Below are 23,123 nucleotides of genomic sequence, written 5' to 3' on the forward strand. Positions count from 1 at the left end.
AGCATGTTATTGCCTGTTATTTCTGTGCATATCACTTTGTGACACAATGTCCACTACAACAGTGCTTCTCAAACTCGGTCCTGGGGTGCCACTGAATTTGTCATGCGTGCCATGCAGAATAAAAGTCCCCACATATTGTGCTGTATTGCAAAGAATTACATAAAAAGAGGTAAATTAATTTTTAAACTGATCAAAATAAAAACTGAGGTGAATCAATAGGCTCCTACATATGTTGCTGAACACATTTTCTTTTATAATTGTTTCTGTAAACTTATTAACACAATGCAGGTTTAGCTCCTTATCATTTGCTTTTGTCTTGAATTATCTACCAAATGGTTAGTTTTAGTGACCGGGTGTCCACACTTCCACCAATTTCCTAATTGCCTATTGATTCTTTAATTTGATCAGGTAATAAAAAGTCCATCTCCTTATATAGTCCTTTGCAATATAGCACGATGTGAATATGGGAATTTTATTCTTCATGACGCACATAGCTATTTCAGACTAAATGTAGCTTAAGGAGGCAAATAATCCCTCTGAACGCGAAAAGTGTCATTAATAAAAATCAACAGCTTGTTGAAATTCTGGGATTGTGAATGTGGTTGGAACAAAAAGCAGCATATACAGGGGTCTCCCAGAACTTTCAGAGTTTCAGAACAACTGTACTACACTATTGTAGCATACACAGGATCACAACAGTGTGTTACAACTATTTTCATCTACTGTATGCTTGTGTTCATCTAGCCTTATTGTTTGCATTGTGCTGTAAGTTTCTATAGATAAGATTCTTATCTTGTGATAGGAGCATATGCTAGATAAGTGAAGTATGTAAAGGTAGACAAGTTTGTGATTTGCGCTGAAATATTCTGGCATTATTCTGGAAATATTCTGGCATTAAAGTTTCAGTTGTGTGGGACACTGTGGGAACTGTGACTGAGCTTGTGTTTCCACTGTGTGTGTGTGTGTGTGTGTGTGTGTTTCCACTGTGTGTGTGTGTGTGTGTGTGTGTGTGTTTCCACTGTGTGTGTGTTGGGGGGATAGTCCTCTGAGTGTGTTCCTGAGGTGGCTGATAGCTACGGTCAGACGTGTGGAGAGAACCTGGAGATCAGCCCCTGCAGGGACCTCTTCAGTGACTGCCGAAAGTAAGTGCCCCGTCCCTTGCTGTCCTGGATTCCATGAAGGATTCCCATAGAAAAAAAAAAAGATGAAATATTTTGCCTTTGTTTATCTTTGTTAGAATTTGCTTTTAGACCACACAGGCTGTCCAGTAGAAATAACTCTGTCTGGGTTGGAAGTCCTTGGCGATATTCTAACTGTTGTAATTATTATTATTATTATTTTTTGTACTGGATAGATTTGTCTTATTGTATATTGACACATGGTGTGTTTACCTGTACTGTTGTGTTAAATTGACTCTCTATGGTAGCCTGTGTCAAAATGATCCATTTTATAGATGCGGGGTGATCAGTCAGTGGGTGGAAATTTAAGGAGGCCTTGAGATTAAGATTTTTGGGAACTACAGGCTTAGCCCCTCTTCTTCTGATGTAATCACTTGTTTTAACAGGGCCCTTCATGAGCACTTAAGTGGGGAGCCCTTCTCAGCCTATCAGGAGAGCATGTACTTTGACCGCTTTCTGCAGTGGAAGATGCTCGAGAGGTTAGATAATTCTTTTTCTATTTTGTGTTTGTCTTTGACAACAAAGTAAAACAAACAAGTAAAACAAAGTATAAATACTTGACTATATATTTGATATTAAAGTTTAGCGGCAGTAGAATAATAGAAAAAGTATAGGGTTATGGAATGTTCAGTCATACAATTCCTGCAGGGTTCTTTTAAAAATATATTATTTGGAATGGTTGATCATTTTGTGTTTTTTTCCCCTACATTTTACAGACAGCCAGTCACGAAAGGCACATTTCGCCAATACCGTATCCTCGGAAAGGGCGGGTTTGGGGAGGTACTGTAGTCCCCTCTTGATTTTCATCAGAAGTGGCCGAACTCATAATATTTTATTTAGTTTAAAAATAATAGTTAAAAAAAAAAGCCTCTTCAAATTCTTTAGATACTGATAAAATATGAAATCACTCATTGGAGATCCTCGAAAGCTTTCAATGTAATATATGATATATGATAATATCCAAAATGTACAATCATATGAAACGGAAATTATATTTTAATTGGGCTGTACTCTAGATTATTTCATTTTTTGAGATTAAAAGAGTTAAAGTATTTCATATAATTATATTACCCAGGATTCTCTGTGTGAAATGAACTGGGGATGCTCTCTTTCTTCTTTGCGTGTCAGTCAGTTAGTTTGGAAACCTCTTGAAGGTGAAGTGTGTCACTGGCTCCTTGCTTTAGCATGTCAGGCCCCCCCCTCCTATCTTCACTGTTTGTCCAGGTGTGGGCGTGCCAGGTGAGGGCCACGGGGAAGATGTATGCCTGTAAGAAGTTGGAGAAGAAGAGGATTAAAAAGAGAAAAGGGGAGGCGATGGCCCTCAATGAGAAGCAGATTCTGGAGAAGGTCAACAGCAGGTTTGTGGTGAGTTTAAGCCTGCAGCCATGAAGCACACCTGATTCATTGCATTTTACTTTACTTTATGCTGTTTATTTCTAAGCGACACTATTTGAATGAATGATTTATCACAATTTAACATCATATTTAGAATATACTCTGATGCATTGTGCTAGAGGGAATTATGATCTCATTTACATATTAGTTAGTTTAGGTTTTAAAATACCAATTAAATTATTTTACTCATTTATTTAATTAATTGAGACAGGAAACCTGCACAACCTGGATGTTAGTACCTCAGTTTCACAGTACACGACATTAACTGTAAAGTAACTTTTAACTTTTGTTATTGAAATTGGGTGTGAAAATGTATGGAGGGAATGGTGTAAAGGCCCTGCTTTGGCCTTAACGTGGGGTGCCCTGGTCGTGCTCCTTTCGGTTCTTGCAGGTCAGCTTGGTCTACGCTTACCAAACCAAAGACCTCCTGTGTCTGGTGGTGACCATCATGAATGGAGGGGACCTCAAGTTTCACATCTACAACATGGGCACGCCCGGGTTCGAGAAGGACAGGGTACTGTTCTACGCTGCAGAGATCTGCTGTGGCCTTGAGCACCTGCATAAGGAGTCCATTGTCTACAGGTGAGCTGTAATCCCCCTCCCCCCTTTCTGCCCCCAAGTGTAAGGAACGAGTTGATTTGTGTCTGAGGTGGGCCTCTTACTCGTGCAAAGGTTTTCCTAGGCAAATGTGTTACCTGTCAACTAAAGGCGAAATTGCCCCTAGGCAAGGGCAACGTCTTTATTTTTGACATTTGTTTTTTTGATAAAATCCAGTACTTTGTTTGTTTAAGTACTTTGTTCAGTGACAGACCAACAAAGATCTATATGGAAATCAAACCTATAATTTCAGTTCCCCATTCATTGTATTACACTGCAGCCAGAGTACAGTGAAGGTACATCTTAATGATGCTTGTGAAAGTTTGGTAGGGGGAGGAATTTGGGGATGAGGGAGATAAAAAGCTGCCTGTGTTGAGTCAGATAAAGCTGGGGTGGGCGTGAAGGAGCATATCTGCTGCAGGATTTCATACCAACTTCTGCTTAATTATTAAATCAACTCAATCATTTATTTATTCACATTTTTGCTTTATTTTGTGATAAACTTCTGAATAACAGCTGAAAAGTGCTCTTTTGTCCCTGTATGAAACATTTTACTGTAGGCCTGCTTTATGGATAAGCCAGTATATACAACCAATTAGGCCAGGGTGACTGGGGTAAGCAAATAACCTGCACACACATTGGCCCTCCATGGAGGTTTTCGGGGATGATGAAGGGAAGGGAGGGGGTGAGACAGGGGCAGCAGGTGAGGTGAATTTCCTCATCTGTGAGGTCCATTCACATTTTTATCCCCCCTAGAAATGTGAGACATTCTAATCCAATACAGCTGACACTGCACAGGGAAATCCAATCTGCTCTGACCCTTCTCCTGCACTCTGTTTTTCAGGGATTTAAAACCAGAAAATATTCTTTTAGATGACAACGGTGAGTGTGTCTCCTCCCCACAGAGCAGTTCTTCAGGAAGAAAAAAAAAAATGCTGCAGTTGTCAGTCGTTGAATTTAAGGGAGCGCTCAACCAGTTTTTCGAGATCAGATTAAAGGAAATGTAAGGTGTATGGTATTTTTAAGGAAGTTGAAGAAGTCATTTCATTGGTTCCTTGTCTGACCACTTTTTCATGTAATCTGATGATCCTTATATGAACTCATTGTAATATTGTGTGTGAGCATTGATTTTCATTTATGTACAGTATATACTGTATATATAAAGAAAGCCATGCTGTGCATGATGTTGTAACAAAAGTTTATGAAAATGAATAGGCCTGGGTTTTTCAAGATTTCAGTACATACTGTCTTACCATGAACGACAAAGATGTAAACCCTCAAAACCTTGCTTAAATACAAGTTAAACTTAATGCCAGGAAATAATTACAATATGCTTACAAAAACAAAATTGTGTCATAAGAACTTAGCCTCTCTGTCCATTGCTCTGACTCTCTAACCAGTTTAAAAAGGAAGTCCCCTTTTCTAACCCAGAAATATGACTAAATAGTTTGACATGTACCATAGAGTGTACAATTTAATCTATATAGAGTGTTGACAGTTCACATGAGGTCCTGTGCATGGAAGTGTTTAATATTTAAACCTTTGCAGGACACATCCGGATATCTGACCTGGGTCTGGCCGTTAAATTGCGGAAGGGGGACACTGTTCGAGGCCGCGTGGGGACTGTAGGATATATGGGTATGTAGTAACCCCTGATGTGATTTTATTTGATTGTATTCTGTTTGAATTTTTCTTGGTGTGTGATCTGGACCTATAACTGGGAAGTTTTGTATTGGGGTGGGGATCTTAAGTCAGAAAGGTTTAAAAAAGGTGCTGGCATCCGAAGGTTTAACGATGTTCCCTCAGAAGTTGATGTAATATCACTAACCCCCCTTCCCCCCACATAAACTAAAAAAATACACCTGTGAAGGAATTTATTTAGGAACACATGACCAGTGATGTCATACATAATAAGTGCAGGTGATAATGAATGCAGTGGGGGGGCGCGTGTGACTGTGACATCATCGATGCCCACAGCACCGGAGGTGATCAATAACGAGAGGTACGGCATGAGCGCAGACTGGTGGGGGCTAGGCTGCCTGATCTATGAGATGACGGCTGGCCGCTCGCCCTTCCGGGCGCAGCACGAGCGTGTGAAGAGGGAGGAGGTGGAGAAGAGGGTGAGGGAGCAGACGGAGGAGTACAATGATAAGTTCAGCGAGGACAGTAAATCCATCTGCAGAATGGTGAGCTCCCACACAAATATTTCTATATAGTGCATACAGTATATACATACTATACAGTGCATACTATTATTATATAGCTATGCATTTATATATATATATATATAATGTATACCTGCAATAACACAACAAGATGACTTTTACTTAAAGTATCTTCAACATGACTTTTCTCAATATAGGTTCCTTTGGATTGAATTACAATTTTAAAAAATTATTGGAGGTCTATCCAATCATTTGGGAGGTGGAGGTGGGAGGGAGGCTGAGTGGTAGAAAGAATGACTGAAATCTTATCTACCTTAAGTTATCTACCTTTCATGCATTGAGTCCAAGTCTCTCTTTCCTGTAAACCCCAGCTGTTAGCTAAAGATCCGGAGCAGAGGTTGGGGTGCGGATCCGATGGGGTGTTGCAACTGAAGGCTCATAGTTTCTTCAGAAGCATCAACTTCAAGAGGCTGGAGGCAGGGATCCTGGAGCCATCATTTGTGCCAGATGTAAGAAGCCTTGCACCAAGGGGCCAACAGGGCCTCACCCTGCAACAGACCTGGGCCAAATACACAAACAAAATACTTCAACAGCAAGTTTGAAACATCTGCTGGTTAAATATGAGAAAACATGAAAAGACCATTTTGTTCTAATAATTTTTTTTGTCAGTCATCTACTGGAGAAGTACTAATGCCTAAAGCAGGGATACTCAAATCTGGCCCTCGAGGCCAGTAGTCCTGCTGGTTTTCTTTTTACCCAATAGTTAACTGATTTATTAATGCCACTGATTGGCTAGAGATTTAACTCACCTGGGGTCCCAGGTTTAAATCATTCCTGTTTAGAGGAGAAGAGTGAAAGGAACAGTTCTACTGTCCTCGAGAGCCAGATTTCAGTATCCCTGTCCTGATGTGTTTTGAGCGATAGCGTTTGACCAAGATCTGCCCCAGAGAACACTGGCCTCTGATACCAAGTCACCTTTTGATTAATGCCAAATCTCAACCAGCATGGGGTTTATACCTGAGGAAATAGTTTGGCCAGTATTATTGCACTGAACATTAGTCTCACTTTACAGAAATGTATGTTCACAAATAATTTTAACTGTAAGCCACTTCGTATAAGAACATCTACTGAATATCTATGTGTAAATCTAACAAATCTTTTGAAAGCATAGATTATATTATATTTCATTACCACAGCACAATGGTAATATTAATCAGCAGTGGAAAACAGTTGGGTTCACCCCACTGGGATATACTAGGTTTAAATTGGCTAGGGTTCCCTGGATTACTGCTCAATGTTGTGCTCCTAAAGACATGTTTGGGGGACACAGGCCAATACGTATGTCACTGACAGCTATATTTCCCATCCAGTCAGTGCCTCTTCTCCTGTAGTACAGTGTGAGCGGTCACTTGCATTTTCTATAGTGGGTGCAATTTCTGAATGTAAAAAAGGGTTCACCCTTTTTTCGTGTAAAGAATTCCAAAACATTTTTGTTTGAATTTAAGCAAGGGGGGTTGACCTCAAGTTGTGACATCATGGCTAACAACCATGTTCACCTACCCTGGTTCTTGAGGGCCACAGAGTATGTTGCTGTAATGCGGCACTTCATTGATCAATTAAAGCAGTTGATTACACAGTTAACTCACCTGAGCTGCTTTCTTTCAGAACTGGTTGTTGATTGTTGAGGCTAGAATGAGAACCTGCATGCCCTGCAACTCGCCAGGACCAGGACTGAGCAGCCCTGCCTCATATCACACATGATAATAGGATTTTACTGAACATACTGTCTTTCATAAAGCATAAATAGAGTTGCTATAATAACTGTGACGTTAACGCTGTACCCATGCTTGCTGATGGCTTTAGTATAGCACATGACTACTTAAAGTTAAACGAAAATAATAACCAGTTACAAAATGGTGTATTTCTGTAAACACTACTAATGTGTTATGCTGGAATAAAGGGGTCCTCTAAAGGGGAGAGGTGGTGGGAATTTAAAAAAAATGTATCAATTTGCATAATGACTAGCTGCATCTGTACATCACATGATCTGCCTATACCCCTTCCCCCCTGCAGCCCAGAGCAGTCTACTGCAAAGACGTACTGGACATTGAGCAGTTCTCCACCGTCAAGGGTGTCAACCTGGACCAAACCGACTGTGATTTCTATGCCAAATTCTCCACCGGCTGCATCTCCATTCCCTGGCAGAATGAGGTACGGAATATTCTGTATATTTAATAGACATGTTCACATTGCTTGCAATGGCTCTATTTTTTACCACATTTTTAGACCTGATGTTAATCCCACTCTATATTTGTTGGTTTCAAATAAAGTGGTTTTAAGAGTATCTCTTCATCCCTCCCTCCCTGCCTCACTCTCTCTCTCTCACACACACACACATACACAGTGCCTGTATCAGCAGTGACAGGGTGTTTCTCTTACAGATGATCGAGACAGAGTGCTTTAAGGAACTGAACGTGTTTGGGCCCGACGGCTCCCGGCCCCCAGATCTGGTTTGGAACCTCGCCCCCGCCCCCAAGCCCCCACGACGCAGCCTGATGGATCGCATCTTCAAGAGACAAGTATGAGAGCCCACATCACAACCACAACCAGAAATGGGGCCCATGCTAATGCCATTCAAAAGATGTTGATAGAAATGAGCCTTGGTCTTCTGACAGAAACACATACTTAAATGTGCACATGCAGTTTATACATTTAATGAACCAACTTGTCATACTGATCAATTACGTGTGCCCCATTGCAACCCTGAAATCAGTTTTTATTTTGCTTTTCCAGCCTTCAGAGAAGACCATCCGTTATAGCCAAATGTCTTCCAGCATGAATTCTGTGGACTCCTTAATAAACTGAGCCCCCTAGTGGCAGTGTGGTACGTTGGACTGTTCCACTGAAGGGGCCCACACAGCAGGGAGTCTCTACATGAGCACTGACCAAAACACTGACCAAATCTGTGGATTTACGAGAATGTGTAACTAGGACTGTTGAGTAAATGTAGTCTCGAAGTCCACCCTCAGGACTGCTGGAGCAAAGAGGACCCCATGGCAAGGGGGTGGGTCAAATATCAAAAACAATTCCAGGGGACTTATTTTCAATGAAGGACCACTGCAGGGAAACTAGTCCATGTCTTTGTTGTTGCAGTTATTGTTAATGTGCTTAACACTCTCATACATGTGCACACACACTCGCCAGTCCCCAGTCACCACAGAATGCTTTGTGGTGTGCAAGCTCAGGCCAACGATTGCTCTTAAAATGTAGTTTTTAATTTGTTTGCTATAATTTTAGTTATAATTGTGTGTGTGGAGTGTGTGATTAAGTTTTAATTGTGTTTTAAACAATTTTAGTTTAATTTTTAGTAAGGTAGAGGAACTAACATTTAGGGTGTTAACTGGAAAATATAGCTAATGCTTATGCCAGACACAACTAAGCTGTGAATATAACCTGAAGCATCAACAGTACAACCAGTGAAGCGGCACAACCAACAAAGCACGTACAGTCCCCACGACACTGCGCTGACTTTCCCATCAGCATTGCTGGCATTGCGAGGTCCTGTCTGAAGATCAGACATTCAGCAGACATTTCTGGCCAGCAATATGATATGTGCAGTAGAAAAAATAATAATTTGTGATATTAGTCTTCAGAAATTCAAGGTGTTGCATTGTTGTATTTGTCAAAACTACTACTTAAATGGCCTCTTTGGCAGTTAACTCGAGAGCAGCCTGCTCCATTCATCCAACAAGACAATTTTTAGTGTTCTTTTAAAATTTACATTTTTTTACAGTGTTTGTTGGGTGAAGAAGAAAACAAGATCCAAACAATCTTCTTTGCCCCTGTTTCAGTGGTGTATCAGTACTGTAACTTATTTTCTTTCTTTTTTTCTTTTTGTTCAAGAGACTACACAGGATAGGAAATGTTTGTTTCCGTTGCTCACCCACGATGCAGTACACAAAGCCCCACATTAGTTCACTAGGGAACAATATTGGTATGGAATATACTGTAGACATAGAGGCTGCATTTTCAATTAAAAATAAGAAATAAAAAGTGCACATGTACATAGACATACATATTAAAATATGTTGGGTAAACGCTGTGGCTGGCCTGCGACAACCTAAAAGGAAGTAATCATCTAATTACACTGTGCTCCAGATACCCTTTAGCATGTACTAGCGCTGTAGTGCATTTCATTTTTAGCTGTGCTCCAGATACCATTTAGCATGTACTAGCACTGTTAGCTACAGTGAATTTCATTTTTAGCAGTGCTCCATATACCCTTTAGCATGTACTAGCACTGTTAGCTACAGTGCATTTCATTTTCTGCTGTGCTCCAGATATCCTTTGGCATGTACTAGCACTGTTAGCTACAGTGAATTTCAGTTATCAGCTGTGCTCCAGATACCATTTAGCATGTACTAGCACTGTTAGCTACAGTGCATTTCAGTTTTCAGCTGTGCTCTAGATACACTGTAGGTAACAATGCTAGTGCATGCTAAAGGGTATTTCATTTTCAGCTGTGCTCCAGATACCCTTGCATGCACTAGCACAGTTAGCTATGGTGCTTTTCGTTTTCAACTTAGACCAAAAGATGCTTATTGCAATACTCCAAATGTCCAGTATAAGGTAGCATTTCTGCAATACCATATGTCTGATACAAATATTTATAAAACTCTAGAAAAGTGCCTCCTTTTTCAGGTAAGACTGGATTTCCATTATAAAAAAACGCACAAGTTCATTAGTTTCTCTGTGTGTTGTTTCATTATTATGAACTGTGTCTGAACTGAAAGTGGAATACAAGACCTAAGGCTCCCATTCAGCAGCAATGTGCTTTGTCTCCAAGTGGAACTGGGAAAAATATATTTTGCCAGTGCTTCTTTTTTCACTGTTTTTGTTTCTCACACAAAAGGAACTTGGCGGTTTCTAAAACGAATGAAAAATGTTGAGGTGAAATGCAGGACAAGGGAACCATAACAACCTGTGAAATCTGTTAGTCCCAACCCTAACCCTAACTGGCACCTTACTGTACAGATCCCACCACAAACGACTGGCACCTGACTGTACAGAGCCCAGCACAACTGGCACCTGACAGTACAGAGCCCAGCACAACCAACTGGCACTTGACTGTACAGATCCCAGCACAACCAACTGGCACCTGACGGTACAGAGCCCAGCACAACCAACTGGCACCTGACTGTACAGATCCCAGCACAACCAACTGGCACTTGACTGTACAGATCCCAGCACAACCAACTGGCACCTGACGGTACAGAGCCCAGCACAACCAACTGGCACCTGACGGTACAGAGCCCAGCACAACCAACTGGCACCTGACGGTACAGAGCCCAGCACAACATCGAACCATTAGATTGCACAGAGCCCAGCAAAACAACCATCCGATTTTACAGAGCTCAACGCTACAATCATTCTATTGTAGAGCTCATCCGATTGTAGAGCCCAACACAACAATCATCCGATTGTACTGAGGCCAGCACACCCATCTGACTGTACAGAGCTCAACATGGCTGTTATACAGACCCCATTACCTGTGCTTCCCAATAAAAAAAATTTGTTGGCCTGAGAGTTTTCAGCCTTCTTATTTCCACCAGAGCTACATCTGCAATGCATAGGGTTTGTACTATCCCAGTAAACACTTGAAAGTCCTTGAATTTAGAAAATAAAAATAAAAATAATGATTAAAAAAATATTATGTATAGAAATCTTACCCCTTCAATCTCCGCTGTGAAGTGCAACATTATTTTACTATAAAAGGTCATCGCTTGCTACTTTACTATGAAAAATCATTACACAGTGGTTGCACCCTTCAACGAGTGCGCATAGTCTAACCTGCCTAACAGCGACACCTAAATGACCTGTAAAGGGGCACACAAGTCTCTACATCCTGGTTGGGAAAAACGGATCATTTCTAGAGGTTTCATGTTTCAACTGACAAATGAAAACAAATGAAAAGGAAGTGGAATCGATCTTGCAGAGCTTGAAAGTAGCATCATGTTTAAATTTAACTTTAATCAATGCGAAAGACAAATCAATTCCACACAGTCTTGCACAATTAATCTACAAGCTCTATGAGCTTTTAAATGGTTCCCTGACATTTAAAATCAAACCAAGATTCCACAGCAAAATTATAGTCAACCGTTTATTTGCAGCAGTATTTTATTTAAAACTGTTTTCATCAAATGTTTTCATTCTTTAAAATGTATCCATTGACCAGGCTTTTGGTCACCATGAGGCAAATGACCATAAACGGCAGTGGCAAGGCACATCCTTACAGAGGTAGAACAGAACTACATGTACAGTACATCTTTCACCACATAACTGAAAAATATAAAATTTAAATATGGAGTTCATATAAAAATACTTTGCCCTCCCAACTACATGCTATTCATTGTTAACTTGATGAGGTATAAACGCCCACCAATCTTAATCTTAGGGGGGGAAGTCAGTGACCATAGTCACACTTCCTGCCCATCAATGTGAATGTCCACTTTGCAAGCGTCTTTCAAATGATGACAATATGGATATTGGTCCTCTATAAGATTCTGAAAGTGTTGATGTTATAAATTAACAGGGTACAGATTTCCTCTCAAAATGATTCCTATGAGGAAACACACATTTGTGCAAAAAAGAAAAAAAAAGAAAAACACACATGCACACAATTTGTTCCTTTGCAATGACATCACCCTACATGGCTCTGCTCAAATGCATTAAGGCAAAGCCTGTTATTGGTCTTTCTCTGGACAGGCACGGTGGCGTCTTGGCTCTATATCAGCAGTGTTTGGCTTCAGTTGAGAACCTGATCGGAAGGGAGGGGGTGGAGTCAGGTTTGGAGGAGGGACAGGAGAGGAGGGTGTCGGAGGAAGGGGGTCAGCCCTCCCAGGAGGGACTGCGAGGACCCTCCACTTCAGTCTCCAGGTGGTACAGGATGTTCGCCATCGTGTGCTTGATAACTGCCACCGAGCACACGTTACTCATCTGTGACAAAACAAAACAGGGTTTCCACATTTCCAGATCTGCTTGTGCACTGCAGTCGTAATACATTTACACTACATTTACCAGACGCTCGTATCATACAGCAGTTTAATAAAGTGCATGAATAAACCCCTAGGCAGGGAAAAGACAATGCCTATCACATGTCACAACCAAAAGTAGCAGTCCAGTAAAAGTCCTCTCTAGATCTTTGATCTTTCAGAAACAAACACAAGCCACAAGTCCTCTTTAGATCGTTGGTCTTAACTGAATTTTAAAATCAAGAATACTCACTGGCTGGTACTCAACATCCTATGGAGGGTACTGGTCCAAAATTTACAGACACCCAAGTGAAAGCACACAGTATTTGAGTTGAGTGAACTGCAAAAGCTCTATTTTTGGGTGTACAGAAAGTGTCAATAAAGTGCTATTAAATGTGCCATATGCTTCAGGAAAACCAACCAAATGATATGATTTAGTAGGGATTTTACTGTAGTGCCGAAAAGTCTGTCCGAAACTGATTTTCTGAAGGAAATCTGGGATCCCCTTTCTGCTGAAAACCCAACAAATGTACCAGGGGTCAGACATCAAAATATTTTGCTGTAATAACAGCGTATTTATTAAACAAAATCCTTATGGGAAACATTGGCATTGGAAATAAAACGAGGGAACCCATGGCTCAAAAATGCAAACTTACTTCCGGGTTTTAGGACTACAAACTTAAAAACTCTATTGCAGTTAGATTTTTTCCATTTATTTTAGTCACCACTGGAGTTGTTGCAATAGAAAGTAATACTCGCTACAAGACATACTTTAATGGTTAGGTTCCTATATAGATCCCTATTTATTGTTTGATCATAAATGTGTTTGGTGAGTCCTGAGACTTGTTAATACTTAAATTGAATAATTGCATAATTACCAGGAAATAATGTTGGATTATGGCCACTTTTGCACATATTTTACTGTTTGGTTTGTGCTGAAGTGATGTTCAGTTGAAGCTACATGTGAAATCTCTCACAGTGACTTATTAAAATCAGGATTTAAAACCAGTAGAATACTGGGAATTATTTACAAGAAGTAGACTGAGCTAACAAACTAGTTCACGGTCATATTTAAATTATTTTTTCAGGACAGAAATGAAGGGGAAAGCCATGTTTATATTTTATCTTCTTTACACCTGATACCGCTTCTGTGAAATTTTGGTTTGCATAGCCTCCAAACCCTTTTCCCTAAATAGAATCTACTAATTAAACTCAAGAGATCTCTTTTGGTCAGGACACAGTCTTTTCAGAAGAATTAAGAGATTTGTTTGGTATAAACGACCCCTCATAATGTGGTTAAAATGCGCTGTAAACGTGCTCATTACTACCATGAATAGAGATGTTATTCAGGTATTTATTAACAAGTCCCTTTGGTAACTGAGCTGAGACTGAAAAGGAACATTGGCTGATTATTTTACGGGGAGCAGTTAAATGTCGCAGTCAGACAGTCTGCCCGTTGGAATAACCATGGCTTGGAATGCAGAGAGTGCCTAAGTGTGCTGTTAGTGGCAGGTCTTTTGTTCCCTTACTAATGTTGTATCATAACCCATCTGCAGCTCGAAGGGGTCTGCCATAAATTGGTGGTCTGACTCTGCCCATTGTGCTTAGATAATGTATCAAAGCAGAAGTCAAGCCTCCTGAGTATTTTATTACTCACAGGAGACTCGTTAAATGGATCAATATGTCCTGCTTTACTGTGTGTGCGTGTGTGTGTGTGTGCACGCATGCATGTGTGCCTGTGTGCATCTCTCCCTTTTATATATAGACTGATAGATAGTATTCAGGTAGGTAGATACACAATACAATGTTTATTTGATCCCTCTTCAACTCATATAAACTGTTTTAATTGAAATCAGCACTAAGCCTCATTTATAATAATCATACACCTTACCAAGATCTTTAAACATTGAATCACATAAAAGTTTGTGATCTACCAGCTTCATTTTTATAAAAAGACCCTACTTATACTTTACTTGTAGCAGTCGAGGTCATATGTGATAGTCACAAAACCAATATCTGCTCCATACATAACTGTTAAGGTCCTAAGATTTTTAGGAGAATTTCCACCTATTTAACATGATCTTAAATCTCTTTCACTATTCACCACTGACACAATCTTACCATTAAACAATTTTAATGCTTCATGGATTCATCGCCTAAAAGTACGAAGACTGAAAGTTCAGAAAGTCGAAACAGCGAATTTGCATATAAAATTATCCATTGCACCAATACTGACTTCAGTGTTAATGTAAAAATGTAATGTTTTTTTTTAAACCCAACATACAATTGTGACTCCTTTACAATACATTCCATTACATTGATTTAGCACAAGCTCTTATATAGAGCAACTCTCCCTACCCTCCACCCCACTCCCCCACCAAAAATATGAATAAAATAAAAATACCAAATAAAAAATCAAGCATTCGTTGTTTGTCCCATCTATAATTGTGAGTCAGTTCATCACAGTAGGGAAGAATCCCTCTCATTAGCCCAACAAATCCCACAGAGAGGGTAGTAAAACCTGTTACTGCAGGCACACTCCTTCCAGCTGGCTCATCGCTGGCAGTGCCCCTCAACCCCCCTCCTACCCCAAAGCACAAAGGCCCAGGTCAGGGAGGGTCAGAACCACTGGTGACATCTGCTAATTGTCCTGATGGGCCGGCTTCGGATCGCTCCTTTGGCCGGAGTGACACAGCAGGAAGACTGCCCCCGCCACCCTCTGCGCTCCACATTATTAACACACTCTTTTCCTCTGGGGTAATCAAAACCTCATCAACAAGCAGCGGACTTCCTCTGTGAACACCCACGTGTGATTAGCCAAAGTTATGACTCACTACTTCAATCCAGTACGGCACGTGTCACAGAGAACACGTTCATGGGCTGATTATTGAAAGGTCTGTGTTGTTTAGGTAGATGCAACAAGCCAATATGCATGATTACAAATACGAACACAAAAAATTGTCTACAAAGTGGAAATTTGCCTTTGGCTTCACCATGGAAAGACATAAAAGAAATTTAGAAAGTACAAAATCACAGTAAACAATTAAAAAACAATCCAAAAAACAAAACAAAACTTGAACTCTGACCCAAAAAAAACAGTGCCAGAACTGCAGCAAAAACACAGAGGTACCACTACTGGTAAAGGAAAGTAAAGGTGTCAGACTCCACGGGTGGAGGCTTGCAATACAGTGCTGTTTTTTATGGAATGTATCAGTGCTTAAGTGAATAAATTAGATTACTGGTTGGCTACAGAGACTGCATACCTTATTTCCAAGGCATCGAATGGGTTATGATTTTAAAGGAAACCACACAAATATGTTGAGTCTGTTACCACACAGAACTTTAATTTGACACTCCTGATATAAAGATATGAATTTCTCACTCATCATGGTACAGGTGGACCTCTGGCATGGAGTGGTTTAAGAAACACCCAATACATTCTGCAAAAAATAAAGCCATCAGCCACTCCTGTTGACTGCAAAACATTGGTCATAAAAAAATAGTATTGTATTTTTGACTTTTAAACTATGGGTAAGATATGAGAACCTCTATTGTTTAAGTAAATTGGCTAAATTTAGCATTACCTACAGATTACCTTGCATATACAATCACTACTTTACATTTTACAGCTGGCCAAATATAAATACTTTATTTTGAAAATGGGAAATTAAAACTGTTTATTAAAACGGGTTACAGGGAAATAATATTTACCGGACCCCAAATACGTAATGAAAACGACAGTTCGATCCTTCCTGTGCGTTTTTTTTTTTTTTTTTTTGGGTAACGCTTATCTTATGATGCCCAGAAGAACCATAAAGGCATTAATTTAGAAGTAAAAAAAACGAGAATTTGCGTGGCAACGGAAACATTCATTTTCTACTCTAAATTGTCCATAAGGGATATTACACGTACAACCTTAATAAAGCAGCCTATTACGTTTTTCTGTTAAACGTTGAATATACAATTGAACATACAATTGCTTCAAAGGCCTCGGTGATGTTTAGTTTAAACACAATCAATAAAACACAAATGTCTCCATTCAAATGCGAATACGAGTAAACAAGCGGCACTTTCTCCCTTGTCCAACGACCATTGTGAACAGTCGATCAGATTATCATCTCAACTGAAATTCACGTGTCCCACCAGCGTAAAATCACAGAATTGCAAATAATGACACGGCTTTAAACAAAAAACTACACGCTTTTAAAGAAAAGGGCACATTTTAACCAGATGCCCTGCAATAAATAACCAAGCGTTTACCTCGCCAATTGTGATAGTGCATTAGCATTTTAAAGTGCGGATGCAGGGGACCCACAAAGCTAAAGAACGTACCCTGTTCCTGGTTATGCATTTGCGAAGGGGGGATGGCCAGATATGGGGTTAACGGTTTGAAATGGCTGTATTGTCTCCCTGTCACCTTTGTTAACATGTGTCACTGTGAAGCTTTTAAAAATGTTAATTTTATAAGCGTGAGAGTCGTGTGCTGGTTGAGTATATATAGGGTCAATATAGCGTGCCAGATCACTATTGAGCCAAGCGGACGTGCGCTTCGACAAGAACCTTTATAATAATAATATTTAATAGAGTAGGCCTACCATTTCTATAATTTGTATCATTTCTTTTGGAACATAATTTAAATTATTATTGTTATTATTAACTTTTAAATTAACTACCACGATGCAGCCTGAAAAGCAACAGTTGTTTACGAAAACGTCTTTTACCATTGTAGACATTTTAGATCCAACTAAATTTAAAGGTAGACTAAATACTAAAGAATGTTGTTCAGTCCCTGGAAAAGCTGATGCACGGACAAGTGAAGGTAAGGCGACATCTTTATTGAAGTCTGATTGTGAGCTGTGGAAGCTGCTATGTCAATACGCTGGCTCAGTCGACACTCAACACTTGATCATGACACAAGCGCAAACCGCTTTTAAAGTGAAAAAAAAAGAAAAAGAAAACACCGAAGTAGCAAATGCTCCGACGGACGTGTTGTGTTCTTGAAATCTGTTAGTTTCATAATTAAACGGTCCCCTCATTAAAATGGGCACTGCTCAACTTGATAGGACGCAGGCTATTATATCGGGGCGTTTGTTCAATAACTTTACCACAAATGGGAAATGAAATTCACACAGAATATTAATTAGCATATTTATTCAAATGTATCTTCTGCCATGTACTGAAAATCACACAAATACGTTTTGAGAGATACATTTTTACCTTGTTTGTAAAGTGTTAGGCCTTATGTTACCACAAGAGAGCAGTATTCATCAAGGTTATATCTGCAAGGGAGAACTAATCAACTTGTTCAGATTGAATATATTACACTGTAATTATTAAGCTACTCCTGTTTTAGTCCATACTTTCTATCTACATGATGTTTTGGATATTTAGATTAGTTCCTGGCGACCTGTCAGCCTTACAATAGCGGGGTTAGGGTTAGGGTACATTATAACGCGGGTATGGTCGTCTAAAATATATAAAATATCCTTCATCAGAAACACAAAACTGTCTGCTTGGGCAAATGGAAAGATTTTACGTCTTCAACTTTTACTGCACTCTACTTATGGCAGTCTTATAACTCTTGAGTAAGAACTGATTTACTCGATAAAGGGTGACAGGAGTGCTTCAATACATTAAAACCAACTATTTCGTTTCAACAACTTTGCAGATGTTACAGCGCCTCGCGACAGAAGGGCAGAAATGATGTACAACACCCTTGATGTCAGGGCAGTGGAGAATTCCAACGCACGCGGCTCAAGCGAGTATCCACTCGAAACTGACCCTCCCAGCCAAAACGCAGTGAAGTCCAAGTGCAAATCCAGGCGAATCCGGACAGCCTTCACACTGGAGCAGCTGCGTGTGCTGGAACACAGCTTCCGCTCCAGCCACTATCTGTCTGTGTTGGAACGCTACGGCATCGCCGCTGCCCTCCGCCTCTCCGAAACACAGGTCAAGATCTGGTTTCAGAACCGCCGTACCAAATGGAAGAAAGAGCGCGAGGGGAAAGCGGACGCCGAACAGTTCCGAAGTGAACACTCGTACCCCTCTCCTCCCGGCTGCTCGAAGACTTCCCCATGCACTCCTCTGCAGTACTACAAGACAATGCCTCTCTATCCGCAACCAGCTTTCGTGCCTTCCCAATTTCATTACCAGATGTACTGAAAAATATCCATATTCCAAATCTGCGCTACACATGGTGGCTAATGTGCCTTGGCTATATTTCATAACTAACTAAATTATGTAGTACGGGGTGGAGTTGTGGCCCAGAGAATGAACCGCGTGGGAATAATTAGGACTAGACAAAGCAGTTTACTTTCTATTTGTCTTTAAACACATCCAAGAACCGTTATAAAAGGCACATTAGGTCATTTTTCATATATGCAGTAAGTTATATCTTTTAAAAAATATATATTTTCATATTAATATAAACGTTATGTTATGAATTGATTACTCACAGTAATGGCCGCGATAAGGTTGTGATATTTATAAGTTTAATTCCCCTGACTAATAGTCCAGAGTGACAATAGAAGAGGAAATTCCTGACCCACAGACTGTTTATGGCGTGAAATTCAGTATATACAATAAAAAATATATAATCATATTAAAATAAATATTTTTGTACCAAGTATTGTATTTTATGTTAATAAAGTTTCTAAAACAATTTTGATTGATTGGCTTCTGTTTAATTGAATGTACTTCTTCACATAAAATACGAAAAACCTCAAATACCATGAATGAACGTTCAAACTGTTACTTTGGCTGGGAAGATGGGGTAAACAATGACGACATCCTGTGGCCCCCAGTAAAGGTTAATAAAGAGTGGGCTCATGATTGGTAGCAGCATATGCTCCCAGACTCCTTAATTTGTGTAATCTAGGGGTGTGAAAAAAATAGGGGGCAGAAATCAAGACTTCACAGCAAACTAAATCAATGTCCTTGCAATATACTCTCTAGTAGAGTTAAAAATATAAAATCAATTGATTTTACAGAACATCTCACCGTGACAGATTTTCTAAATGGGGCAAATAATTTTGCTCACTTACCCATTGTATGTGGCCTCCAAGTTGATTGAAAGTTTTATTTGGGAAACCACAATACCAGATTTTGTTTCAGCTACTGCAGCTGAGCACAGTTGCTAGAAGCTTGGTTCAGGACAAGGAATCATGACCCTTGTTCCTAATGCCATTTAATCTCACAGCTAAGGCATTTTAACCACAACATGTTAGGAATGTACACAGGACAGGGATTTAGACCAGCCTCTTCCAATAAATTCAAGTGAAAGAAATCAATTCCAGATTTTCAAGAGTCTTTGATGACAGGACGAGTCTTTATTCAGGAACAGAATAGGCCTAATATCTATGTACAATAGTCTTAAACATTCTTCTGATGAAATCCATATATCGTGTGTCTCATTTCATATTAAATGGCTTGCTTTAATCAGTGCTTGTTTTAACATATGCCCTGCAGAAGCGTTTGTGATATGCACAGTAAATAGAAAGCAGGTGTTTTTGCTTTCACAAGTTTTGATTGAGACATTTTGTTGAAATTTATCAGATTGCAACAAGTGTTTTAAAAATTTACTGGCTTCTAAAGAATTCAAGCATTCCAGAAACATTTATGACCCAGGACTGGATTGGATCTTAAAAAAGTAACACCCTTGGACCTACCCTGACCCTGCTATGAGTCTTTTCTACTATCTCCACAGTTTAATACCTCAAGTGTATGGTCAAACAGGAAGCATATGCGAACAGAAATGATCTGCTTCTGTCTAATGAAAAACACAGCAACGAAAAGCTGAAGTTCTCTCACAATAAAAAAATATTTTGTTTAATAACCCACTGAATTTTTTAATGTTGTGAAACTTCTGACATTCACCCTGCAGATGTCTGGCCAGAAAAGTCTTCACTTCTGTGCATCCTTGACGTAGCCATACAAAGATAAAAATGCAGACAGCTTATCTGAGACAGTAATGCACAACATACGGCTGCTCCACCCATTGTGGGGATTAGTGAATCCTTGCTCTCCCATTATTACTGTTGGGAAACGCATGGAATAATGCAATAACCCCATGCGATAAAAAAATCAATCTCCTGACTGGGTAGCTGGTGCGGGAACTGCACTCTCACCTTTGGGTTGAACATATCTTTTTCACAGTTCAAGGCCAGCACTGAGGAGCCAGAGGTTCAGCTCAATCACCTATGCTGCATGAAGTGAACAACAAGCAACTTTTCAATGATTGCCACAATGGCTTAACTGTTATTTTAATGCTTCACGAAAAACTGTGAATACAATGTATGCGACAAACTGATCGTAAATGTTTCTCTACAAAATAAAAAAATGACTGATTGATTTAGTGATCATGTCAATCATCCCATGTTGACATACACCGCACTGAATGCCCAGCTGGGGTGGAGCCGTCTAGCTGTGGAGATCGGTTCCCTACTGAGAGGCAGATGTTTGCCCAAATGGCACAAAGAGAGCCGAACTGACATTGCATGACCCCCCTGCTGTTTCAGCACTGTGGGCCAGGTCCTAGTCTGCCTGGCCCAGGAAAGTTAAAGGAACACCGCTTGTGGAGAAACAGGACTGAAAGCACACAGAGGCACAGCCACACAGGGACACTCGATACGCATTTTATGCACTTTCCTGACAATATTACTGTAAACAATGAACTTCATTGCCATGTGATATGAGGCTCATCGCAAAATCACCTTTATTGCCCTGCAGATGTGCTTTACACTATCTGCCTTTGTGACAGGAGCATAAACAGGAGCAAAATGTTAACAGTGTTATAAAACTATCTATCTATCTATCTATCTATCTATCTATCTATCTATCTATCTATCTATCTATCTATCTATCTATCTATCTATCTATCTATCTATCTATCTATCTATCTATCTATCTATCTATCTGTCTGTCTATCTGTCTGTCTGTCTATCTGTCTGTCTGTCTGTCTGTCTGTCTGTTTATATATCTATCTGAAATAAATTATGAAATTATCTCACAAACACAATAGGAAATAAAAAAAGCATAAACAGTTAGCATAAACAGTTACCATGTTCGTTTCCATTCATGTATAAACTTTATCCATAAACTGGAATACTTGGCTTGTAACTGAAAGGACTTTCATTTGATTATAAAAGTAGTCTGGATCAGTAAACCTGAAGACATACTGTGCCAGTGAATTTCACCGGTTTAAAGTCAGTTGAAGTAACCTGCAAGATCACATTGACTTCTATCCTTCTGTTTATAAGTATACTCATTAAATTATGTGAAGTCCAGGTCTGTTCAAATTCAATCAAACTTAATTAATCAAGCATTCAGAAAGAATATAAAACTCTTTTATTGATGTACACGTTGATTCCCCAGGACCAGCCTCGGAAATTAGTACTTAGCATTAGAGAGTGTTTTATCTGCTCATCCTCCAGCAGGTGAATGTAAAGTGGTGGTTGTGAATGCACCTGACTTTTGGCAGGGCCAGAGGCTGGGAGAGCACATCATTAAACCTTTCTTGTTTCCCCCCCATCTGTCTTTCTCTCTCATCCGCAGTCAATAGCGCAGTAAATTTAGACCCCCTGCCTGTCATTACTGCGCAGTGCCAGGGGGGATGGGGTGGGTGGGTTGGGGGGCAGGGGACATGGCCATGAAAAGAAAACATCAATAAAGTTTTATAACAGTACACACCTGGGATAGATGCCAAAAAACTCAAATACCCCCAAACACATCAACACCTGAAAAGCACAAATTAATTCTACACAGAATGTGATCTGAAAGCTTGTATCCATTTGTACCCAGAGAGCCTTCTGGAACAAAGTTCCACTCACCATCTTTTTTCATTCTCTTGCTTTCTTCCCCCCTCTCTCAATCTTCATTAGATTTAAATCAGATTCATTAGCATGACAAACAAACACATAGAACTGTATTTTTCAAAGCACTTCAGTAATGGAAACAGCATAATTAAAACAGTGGATTTGGCAAGTCTCTCATTTGTGAGACAGCTCAGCTATGGCAAGCAATTGACTCATTGTCCTCAACATTAAAAATATTTTAATGACTAAGCTCATCTCTGAACTACTGCACTCCAAGGAGAGTAGAGAGTAGCGAGGGGAGTTTTCCTTTGGATCCCATATTAATTATTTTAGGATGGTTATAATCCCATAATAATATAACATATGATAATAATGATATAATAATCATTTTAGGATTATTATTTTATATTGATGTGCGCTAAATGAATTCACAATTTGTATTGTGGATATATGTTGTTTTTAGTTAACTAACTTCAAGCGGATGAGCTTATGTTCCGTTTGATTGTAAGTCACTCTGAATAAGTCCTACACTCGAGGAGCACCAGATAGAGAAGCAGGACTGCTTCCACTCACAGGTAAGTGTGTGGCATAAAGAGTGCTTGTTTATTTTGAATCAAACATCAGTTTTTGGAATCTTTTGTTATGGCGGTGAAAATGGTTCAGCTGTATGAGCCAAATTGTACCTTGGTTTTCTGAATGCTCTCACTGTGTGTGTGTGTGTGTGCGTGTGTGTGTGTGTGTGTGTGTGTGTGTGTGCTCTTTGTTTACAGGGCCCCCCAAGAAGCTCAGACTTGGCCTGAAATGGATTGTTACGATCCCAATCTTACCTCAAAAACAATCACCAAATGGTTAACTGACCCTAAAATTGCTGTTTTGCAATTGCAAGTGCTTTTTCCAGACTTGAACCAATGACATGTGCTTTGAATTGAGGATAGCAGTCCACAA

The 23,123-nt window shown here is 39.8% G+C and overlaps 2 protein-coding genes across 3 annotated transcripts in view; both read left to right on the forward strand.

Annotated features, from left to right (window-relative positions):
* Positions 1 to 10,727, forward strand: part of LOC135239173 (G protein-coupled receptor kinase 5-like) — a 31,568-nt gene extending 20,841 nt beyond the window's left edge. The window contains exons 5-17 of one of the 2 annotated variants that reach the window (XM_064307662.1): positions 1,042 to 1,142; positions 1,565 to 1,657; positions 1,895 to 1,958; positions 2,403 to 2,543; positions 2,965 to 3,155; positions 4,015 to 4,052; positions 4,719 to 4,808; positions 5,148 to 5,356; positions 5,707 to 5,844; positions 7,409 to 7,546; positions 7,777 to 7,914; positions 8,129 to 8,219; positions 10,370 to 10,727. In XM_064307662.1, coding sequence (XP_064163732.1) covers positions 1,042 to 1,142; positions 1,565 to 1,657; positions 1,895 to 1,958; positions 2,403 to 2,543; positions 2,965 to 3,155; positions 4,015 to 4,052; positions 4,719 to 4,808; positions 5,148 to 5,356; positions 5,707 to 5,844; positions 7,409 to 7,546; positions 7,777 to 7,914; positions 8,129 to 8,200 — 1,413 coding nt within the window. In that variant the 3' untranslated portion in view covers positions 8,201 to 8,219; positions 10,370 to 10,727. Of the gene's footprint in view, positions 1 to 1,041; positions 1,143 to 1,564; positions 1,658 to 1,894; positions 1,959 to 2,402; positions 2,544 to 2,964; positions 3,156 to 4,014; positions 4,053 to 4,718; positions 4,809 to 5,147; positions 5,357 to 5,706; positions 5,845 to 7,408; positions 7,547 to 7,776; positions 7,915 to 8,128; positions 8,759 to 10,369 lie in introns of those variants that run through there. The other variant, XM_064307661.1, reaches the window with a different exon arrangement.
* A 6,161-nt stretch (positions 10,728 to 16,888) lies between these two features.
* pnx (posterior neuron-specific homeobox) lies at positions 16,889 to 18,970 on the forward strand. Its single transcript, XM_064308661.1, has 2 exons — positions 16,889 to 17,185; positions 18,035 to 18,970. The coding sequence occupies exons 1-2, from the start codon at positions 17,044 to 17,046 to the stop codon at positions 18,526 to 18,528; spliced, it is 636 nt and encodes a 211-aa protein (XP_064164731.1). The 5' UTR covers positions 16,889 to 17,043; the 3' UTR covers positions 18,529 to 18,970.
* The last annotated feature ends 4,153 nt before the right edge of the window (positions 18,971 to 23,123 follow it).

Source organism: Anguilla rostrata, chromosome 14 (genome assembly GCF_018555375.3).
Source record: "Anguilla rostrata isolate EN2019 chromosome 14, ASM1855537v3, whole genome shotgun sequence".
Taxonomy (NCBI): Eukaryota; Metazoa; Chordata; class Actinopteri; order Anguilliformes; family Anguillidae; genus Anguilla; species Anguilla rostrata.